Consider the following 10520-nt stretch of genomic DNA (forward strand, 5'->3'; position numbering starts at 1 on the left):
ATAAATAGCATAAAAGTAATAATAAATGTGAAAAGATTCAAATCCCAACGGGTTACACTAATACACTAGTCATTCTCAAAGTAGGCGATAGAGCTCCCTGTGGATGTTTATAGTCTTCTAAAGGACGGTATAAGACCCAAAGACTATTTTTTTAAGATACTCTACAAGTAGAAAACTTAAAACATTTTGAGGATTGGAAAACATTTGATTATCAAAGTGAGCGGTGGATGAAATAAGTTTAAGAACCTATGGGTTACATGCAATGTAATGTTCCAATTATAATTTGTATTTAATTGCAACACAAAAACGAAAATCATTAAAAACAAAAATTATATTTTTCGTGATGTAAATAGCTAATTTCGTGATATCTTGAACTTCATAATTAATAATCTATTAAAAAAAAACAACAATAGTGGGTGTAAAGTATACCTCTTCACAAGGTACCAATGTCACTATGTGTTAATTTTGAATACAATAATATTAAAACATTATTATGTAACAATAATGAAATATATATATATATAATATCGTATAGAAAAACGATTCTATTTGGACGAATGATCGTCCTATATTATGTACAAAATAATTCCCGATTTTGACGAATTTCATCAGCATTTAAAACTTAAATGCTTAAAAAAAGTTATGGCTATACACTATATATTATATATTTTTAATATTTTTTAATTGATGTAATAAACTTGTGAGGTACATTTAATTCATTTTTATATTTTTGTTATTCTTTAAAAAACATTTTTAGATACAATAAAAAACACAGTATTATATTCGTCATTCTACTTCAAACCTATAAAATTGAACATTTTATGTATTTTAGTTCAGTATTAAATCAAATAAAAAATATGTCATTCGTTTACAAATTATAGGCTTAACAAAAGCTTTTAAAAGTATTCTAAAGTTCATAATATCATCGCTGTTTTTAAAAAACAGATAAAATGTGGTGTACATAGTGCGTAAAAATATTGTTTTTAAACATATTGCATTAAATTCTGTATTTGCTCGTTCAATGTATGGTTTTATTATGCTGATTGTATGCAAAATAAAAAATTAAATCCTTTCTGGTGTATAATTATTTCGAGTATACTTTGTCATTATATAGGTCATTTAATTAAATGTATGAAGTATTGCATTTTATTATGTTTTAATTGTTTTTTATCGTATATTCGTAGGTATACAATGGGTAATCATTGAATTCAAATTTAACAAAATTCATAGTAGCGATTTACTCAATAACGAGTTCCATTCAGTACCTAATATAGAACGGTACCCACTTGCTTACCAGTTTTTAATATCATAATTAAACTTATTTTTTAAATTATTTATACATCATATAAAATTAAAGGCAAAATAACACTAGCAAAAATGGTTTTTCACCAAAGTAGCCACACCAAATTTACCTAGACCACCATTTTTCAGAAAATTAAATTATATTTAATAATAGATTTTTTCATTTCTTGTTGTTTTTTAGTAACCCAGAAAAACAATTTGTAGTTTATTGGCGCATTATAGGATTAAAAAAACTCTTAAATAAAGTTTGTTTACTCAACACGGGGTTTTAACAAAACAAATAAAAGGTTGTATACACAGTACGACTTATACTATTTTTGAGCATATTGCATTCAATTCTTTATTTACACGCTCGACAACAGTCATGTGTTGATATATGTTGATTATGTGCTAAATAAAAAATACAATTTTCTCTGTTATCTAGTATATTTCGGGTATACTTCATCGTTAAATAGGGGTCGCTTAATGTATTAAATTTGAATTAAATATCTGGAATTCGTTTTCTGGTTTTATTTTTGATAATAATCTATAATGGAACTTACATACTCATAATTTAGTTAGTAAATTACGATCTCTAATTTATACATTTATTTTACTAAAAACTTTGATTCCTAAACAGACGATGCGTAATACTATACTTTGCTCTATATCGGTCAATTTTTCAATATGGATTATTAATATGGGGTAATGGGGTGGTTTGGGTGTTAGTTTATACTAAAAAAACTTTAAACTAATCAAAATAATATTGTTAGAATATGTTTAAATAAACATACACTAGACAGTTCTACAAATAAAAATTATAGTGATTTGAATGTATTGCCAATTAAATCCTTTTATAAAAAAATTGCTTGTTTGTATTTAATCGTTTTATTAAAGGTAATCACAGTAAATCATTTGTTAATAAGACAGAGAACATAGCGTATAATATTCTTGTTAAGTATGCTATAAAATTTCTCGGTCAATCATTTGTTAATTATTTAGGCCCTACGCGTATTTTAATTATTTTGTGTAAATATAATGTATTATGTTAATTTTTATTGATGATAAATTTAAAATAAAATAATAAAGCTGTGACACATCAATATAATAAATAATAATTAAAATATTAATAATTAATAATTAAATAGTATGTTAAATAACTGACCATTTTATGAATGGCTCTATCAACAAATACCATAATTTTTACGAAATTTTACAAAAATTGAATTGGATTAGGTACATAATATATGTAATATATATGGAACATTTTTCTTTCCCTGTTTTTTTGACAATTTCGTGTTAATTTAATATATTTCTATAAGATGTCACTTTATAGATATTGAATTAAATTATTATTTTATTTCATTTGTCAATATTTATTTAATTTTTAATTAAATAAACATCCTTTTTTGCCTTTTTGTGGTTGTATAATATCTATAAAAAAACATGACACTGGACTATTTATAATTATCTGAATAAGAATCTAAATATATTATCCGTCATAATTATATTTATAATTGTTTTGATTAAATATTAATTTTGAATAGCATATCAATGTAATTACAAATAATCTCTAAACATTTGATGAACCAATAATAAGCTATAATGGTCTACATTATTTATCGGCCGGTAATTTATCCATTACATTTTATTGAACCATTAAATTAATCAATTTTTCGTGTAATAGATTTAATTTTATGACGATTTCTTAAAAAACATTGTAAATTCTTCATTCTTATATTTCTTAAGAAATTTCAAAGGAATTTTATTACTCTATCTTTTGAATCAGATTATTTTCATATAGATTTTTTAATTAATCTTGTTAAAAAAACTAATATAACTTTTTTTAGTATAGCCATGATAAATGTATTGATTTTTCAATGGTTTGTGTTTTTTATTTTTGTATTTGAAGACACTTATACATTAGTTGTTTTATAACAGCAAAAATGCGCTAATCATCAGTATAAACGAAAATGTCTTGTAGGTAGTAAAATACTAAAATGTATCTTTCACAGTAATTATGAAAACAAATACAAACATTATTGTAATCATTTATTAACAGTAACAAAAAAAAAAAAATAGATCGATACTCTTCGTTCAGACTCGTTTTTCATCGAATTCAATGATTGATCATTGAATTCAAGACTAAAATGTAACACGTCATCAGTTCTAGTATCGGTATGTATACATAGTGTCCATATAGGTATACTATATATATAAAGTAAATTTTCGCAGTATGTATAATGTATTTTATCGGTTTTTTTGCAGACTGTCTAATGTTAATTTTTTATTAGTCACAGTTTACATATCGACTTTTAGAAAAAATGTAATTTTGTAGCAGTTTACGTATAACCCTATCGGCTATTAGTGATTACCCGCCCGGTTCTGGGGTAAATCAAGGTAATCGGTCAAAAAGTCCAGGGACAAAAAGTCCGAAAATACAAAATATTTTATATAATTAATATTTATTTTAAACATTTAAAAATGTTTGCAGACATTATATATTATACACATTATATTATTATATTTTTTTCTATCTTTGTATTTTAATTTATTATTATATAATTTATTATTAATTTTAATTAATTTTAATGGGTATGCAGATAAATGTATTTAAAAATATTAACATACAAGCACACGATATCTTAGGAACAACAATATCAAAATTTATTTGTAACTTAATACATTTCACCAAACAATGCATTTTATTTTCATGTCAACTAAACTAAAAAAAAAAAAATTATATATATTATAATAAAAACATAAATTTGTCATTACTCATTACTATAGAATATATAGATACCTAACTATATTATTATATTATAGTGGATTTCCGTGATATTTTTGTTAGTTATACGAAAATATAATAATACAGAATATTTTACAATTGCAGACTTTTTGACTGAAACGAAAATGTGCTGTCTGACTATAAAAACTGAATTCGGACTTTTTTCCAATTTTTTTTAAAACGGACTTTTTGTCCACGATCCGTAAATTAATACCCCACTGGACAACCTCACCTAACCATATAAGTGGATTGCAGGATAGGATATTTTATTTCGTCGCTTCTCGGGTGCTATTTTATAATATATATTAATGTGTGAAACGGTCAGTCGATATCTGAGTATCTACTATCTAGTAATCACTAATTAGGCACCTTCATTGAAAATCGATTTGCATGCAAGATGCAAGCTTTGAAAGATACTTTTTGACGTATATTATATAGTCTTCTTATACATTTGAAGAGATCTATACTAGTTTTTCTTAGTAAGTTAGGTAGGTACTCTATTTTCGGTGCCACATATGTATTTAATTGTTGTAGTAGTTATATACGTTATATACCTACACAGTTTTCTTGTCAAAATAATGTACTGCTACTGCATTCGCGCTATAACTATAATTCACATTAAAAATTTCGGTAACAACCAAATTTAAAAATGTACATATTTCTTTGATTATATTTATATTAATATTTAAAATACCGTAGTTGTTGATGATTTTTTTAAGGTAGAAAAAATATTTGTTATTTATCTTGAATTAAATTTAAAAACTTATGTTTATATTAATATGTGAATATGTCTCATATTAAAAAATACACAGGCAATATAATATTATGCTGTACTACGATTACCGGTTGGCGGTTACCATTTTACCAATACCATCTTATAACTTTATAAGAAAGTGAAGAGCGGCAAACGTACAGAAGGAAGTCTGCCATCTAACAACGGCTATAGAATATAGATAATATATTATAATAATTAATAATGTATATTATTTATTATAGCCGTGCATCTAACAGAAAGATTTTCTCGTTTCCACCATTTTGGAATTCATTCATTCAGTACAGTCAAATAGAGACTTGCTTATTCGCCTCATTCTATTGTTTTAGATCATATCATATATCAATACTAGATATAATATTATATTAGTAGATTTATTAATACGGTAGAAATTATAAATAGACAATAGCATACGATTATTAATTAATATAAATGTTTTGAAAATGTCATTATGTATACAAAATATAATAATATAATAGGTATATAAGAAAGTACGTAAGTTTCAAGTCTTCAAAAAAAATATTTTTTAATTACATTAGAGGTGACTAAAATAGTTATTCTTTGTTAAAATATTGAATTTTGACCTAATATGAACTTCAAAATAAATGTTCATAGTAGAACACTAAAAAAAAAAATAAGTTCATATATTTTTTATTTCTGTATCAATTGTTTACGAGGAATCTTGTATTCAATTTTTAAACTTAAGCTATAAAAATGACACATTTTATAAATTTTAGATGCAAGTTTTCGTGATTCTATCAATTCTTTAACTTCAAATCCTTATAAAAATAAATTATGCCTATATATTTAAAATTTTTACTTTATTAAATTTTCAAATTTATTAATAGAGCATATTAAAGAATTAAATGAATTTAAATGAATTAAAAAAAATTCAACTGCTCGTGAATAATTAACAGTTTTATGAATTTTTATTAAATTACCAAATAATTTGCAAATTTAAGATTTTGACAAATATTGAATTTATGGAGAGAAAAAAAGTAAATTATTAAATGTTTATTTATCATACAGTTCAAAAAGAGTAAAACAATGTTGACATGGTTTTATCATGACGTATAAAATAGTAAAATACCTATGCTAATTTAAAAGGATGTCAGCGCACTGTTTGTCTTCCTCTGACTCATGCGCAACTTAGACAAAAAGCATTTATGCAGAATCATTTTTTTGTAATTTTGAGTAATTTTAGAGTAAATTCACCCATTAGAAAAACCATGGAAAATAGGTAATATTTTTGAGAGTATGACATATCAATAAATTTGTCTAAATATTGTCTCAAAACAATTTAAACGTCATTTAAATTTATAACATTTGTATTTTATTTTGAAAGTTAATACAAAATCAAATAACAATTAAATATAAAACTGATATGTCATACTCTCAAAAATATTATCATCTATAGTTTTTGTAATAGGTGATTTTACTCAAATATCATTTAAACATTTATATTTGATACATCAAAATCAAAACTCAAACGAATAGTTTTTGAGTTATTTAACTTTAACTAAGGATAATAGGTTCATGATAATGGATTTAGGAGATTTAAGGATTGGGAGCTATAATAACTTGTAACATTTTGGTTATTAATATTAGTCTATTAACATTTATTATTTGCAAAAATTATCCAAGTATAATAAACATTAGATCTAATATTATATTTATTTCATATTAATATAAATGTATAGTAAGTTGACCTATTAGTAAATTAACAGTAAGTATATTATTTATGCTTGTCTATGTTAGTTTTTATTCTTATAAAACAAATTGGTATTATTGCCTATTGGTTACTAAATTTCAATATAAATCCCGAAAGGAAAAATGTCTAATCAATTTTTTATTTTAAAAGTTTTAACTATTTATTAATAGTTACCTAATAATATACATATACCTAATGATACAATAATTTTAACAACTATAGTTTAATGTTTAGACGTATACAGCCTAAATTGTAAGTTAAACATATAACTTTTTGAAGATGATGATTAAACATGAAAACAATTTAAAAATAGTGATACTATACTAATAAGTAATAAGTAAAACTATATTATATTTCTATACAAAGTACAATATAATCAAAAATATTTTTTTTTTTTTTAGTATTAGATACACGCGTGATTGACTCGACTTTTAAAAAAAAAAAAACAGAACTCATGCTTTATAATTTATAAGGTAAGTAAAAATAAAGTGGTAAACAAACATATTGTATTGTTATTTATTTGATAGATTAGATTACATAACTAGTCACAAACACCTAAATGAAAACATAAATTTATCAAATATACCAAATTGTGAAAAACAGGTCATTATATTACATTTTTCATAATGGTTAACAATAAACTGGAATTAGTTCATATAATAAAACAATTCACATTTATTATTAAAAAAATACATACTTTTAATCTTCTATTATTCATTAGTGTTGTAAAATTACTTACAAATTTGTTTTTGATTACTGTTTATGTTTTAATATAAAAATGTAAATAAGTAAAAAAGTAGCCAAAAAATGATGAAAATTATAATTACCATAGAGCTACTTGGCGATAATTACTACCATGAATACTACTGAGGAAATTGATGAGTGTTTGTATCATATTCATCCGAACTTCAACATTACTTCCAAATCTTTCTAAAAGGTCTGTCAGGTATAGGTTTTGATTTACTGTTTGACCCATTACAGTAGAAATTGTTTTTTGAATTCCACTAATCAGTAAATTAAACAAATTTTGAAGTTGATCTGTACCTAATTCTCGTAATATGTCTGCTACATTTCTAATACTCGGTAGCAACAAATTGTTAATCTGGTGTCCTATGCCTCCCCCTGAAATAACAAGAATAGGTAAAATCAACTGGTTCTTATTTGATATATCTTTAAATTTCATGATAAAAATACATGTTTATCTAGGTTGGACAATATTATAAGTTAATATTTAGTAGTATTTTATATTAATTTGCCATACAGTATTTTCATAATCTTTGTAATATCTTACGATTTTCATGTTTTCTAGAGTGCCGTTTGACAATTTTTTTGGGTTGCAAGCCAGAGGCAGTCACCAAAGTCAGAGCATACTTGAAATTGAGTTATTAATACATTAAAAAATTGCCATGTACACTATGGCTTATGGGGTGATATTTTAATAACATGATATATTATATAAACTAAACAGTTTAGACAGTTTAGTAATTTCTTTAATTATAAATAATAAAGTATTAATAATCAATGGTAATAATTAATTTAGGAGATGAAGAAGCAATAAACACTTCATCAATAATGAAAAAAATGTATTTATAATTAAAGAAAAATGATAGATCAAATAATTTAGCCGACAAATATAATGCAACAATAAGTAATATATATCTACATAAATCATGCATAGACATATTATGTAATCATTACATTATAGACTCTACAAGACTTAGCCTGAAATTTATAATTCAATATTTATTTTGTTTTATTAAAATAATGATAATAATAATAATATTTTAATATTATTGCATGATGCATAGGAAAGGAACTATATAATAAAAATGGAATGTATGTAGAAAAATAAGAATAAGTCATGGATTTAATACTGGCCAGCATTAAGACTTAAGAGGAAGCCAAACTTTTATGAAATGTTGTTTCCAATAGACAGCAGTTGTATAATCAGTGATAATTTAGTATACAAATTACAAGAATATTCATGAGAGTGGAGAGAAGATACAACAGTTAGTACCTTTATTGATGCTTAATAAAGATAAACTAGTAAGTCGAAGTTACTGTGTCACTGAGAGAAGATTAATTCTATTATAACAATATTATGGCTTATTAGATACACTAAATAGGTGACATTTTTTAAAAGCACCTTAGGAGTGTTAAGACTTTTAATTTTTATATAAAAAAAAAAACACGCTTGACAAATAGTATATTCAATATTAGTCAACATTTTATGTACAAATAGAATTACTTTATATGGTATCTAACTTTACATATTTTAATACTTACCAACTAAAGTTCCAAACCTTCCACCAACTAGTCCTCCAAGAAGAGAACATACACCAACAATAGATCCATACATCAAAGCACTTGGTATTGCTGTTACCTCAAATTCCAAATCATCAACAAACATTATTAATGCTTCTAGACTACCTTGTACAAGTGCATTTGATATATAATTAGCCATCACAATGAGTTGGTGTATCTATCATAACATATATTACACACAAATCAACTTATTTATAACATAATCTAAACAAATTGTAATTTAATATTACCTTTAAGCTAAATGACTCTTATCAACGGATACTAAGTACCTAAGTAAAAACCTTAAGCAAACTACAAGCTTCTATGATGTTTAAAATGTTTAATTAATAAATTATAATTTATAAAGACGTTGTTATTCTGTGTAAAGACCACTATTTAAGATAGGTAGTAAATAAAGAATACTAATAAAGTAATAAAGTGATAATACTAATATACATATACTGTTCAATGTAATATGATTAAAGATATAGATGATAGAAAGGTTATTTAAAGCCGTGGTATAGTCGTATAGATCAAATCTATAAAATAGGGTGTCCCGTGAGTATTTACCATTACCATGGATTTACCCGTTGCGATATCTCCTGAAATAATGGAGATATCATACCTAATTATGGTTTTTTAAGATTCACAGGGACAAGAACTACAATTATTTCAAGTTTTTAATTTTTAACTTATTTTAATGTGTTTCAAATGTTTCGATAAACGAAAAATGTGAATTACTGCGTGAAACAGTCGGGCCACATGTTTGATACAATTGATACCACTATCATATTAAATAATTCACAGTTTTTTTCAAAACTAGAAAAAAATATTAAAAATTAAGAGATTAATGAAATTAAAACGTCAATATTTTCAAAAAAATAAACTCTACAAAATGGCTGTCATACACATTATTCTTTTGGATTGTATTCTATTTCTATATTGTTTTTTGGAGTTTTGTTAATTAATAGTACATCCCTTTATCGACATGACGCCGTTAAATCCTTGGTTTTTTCCCCAATATGTTTTGTAATTTGTAATTGGTTAAAACTCCAATTTCTCCAGTATTATTATATATATAATTATTTGTAAAATATTTAATTATTATTTATTTATTTGTACAATAATTAAAAATATTTAATTATTCTAAAATACAATTAGCATCAGTTTATTCAAAATTAAATGAAACGTACACATATAAGTATATGACATATGTCAACAATTTTCCGATAATAAAACTGTATACAAATAACTAATAAGTATATCTAATATCTATACGGCTATTGCTATAGTATTATACATACTTCAATATTTGTATACCTTGTAGGTACTTATGTATTGTGTAGTTTTACGTTCATTGGTACCTAACACCAATTGTTATATTTTGTGTCCTGTGGTACCACCGAATAGATACTTTTCATTTATTTAGTGCTAATTCTATTGTAGGAAATATTTATAATTTATAAAGTATAAATTACAATATATTATATTCGCGTAATATTAAAAGTACCTAATAATTAAATTAATGAATAGATCATAGACATTTGTTGTTGCTTTAAATAGATTTCTTGGCAAAATATTTCTTAAAATTACTGGCAAGCACAGGAAATGCAAGAAACTGTTTTGTTGACAAAAAAAATTCAAATTATTATCCTTATTTGATG

General features: G+C 24.1%; 1 protein-coding gene across 1 annotated transcript; it reads right to left on the reverse strand.

The window, feature by feature from the left end:
• Positions 1–7054: 7054 nt before the first annotated feature.
• Positions 7055–9271, reverse strand: LOC132930664 (uncharacterized). Its single transcript, XM_060996653.1, has 3 exons — positions 9108–9271; positions 8839–9034; positions 7055–7674 (listed from the first exon to the last, which is right to left on the reverse strand). Exons 2-3 carry the CDS (start codon positions 9014–9016, stop codon positions 7376–7378), a joined length of 477 nt encoding a protein of 158 aa, XP_060852636.1. The 5' UTR covers positions 9017–9034; positions 9108–9271; the 3' UTR covers positions 7055–7375.
• Positions 9272–10520: the final 1249 nt, after the last annotated feature.

This window comes from Rhopalosiphum padi, chromosome 4 (assembly GCF_020882245.1).
Source record: "Rhopalosiphum padi isolate XX-2018 chromosome 4, ASM2088224v1, whole genome shotgun sequence".
Classification (NCBI taxonomy): domain Eukaryota; kingdom Metazoa; phylum Arthropoda; class Insecta; order Hemiptera; family Aphididae; genus Rhopalosiphum; species Rhopalosiphum padi.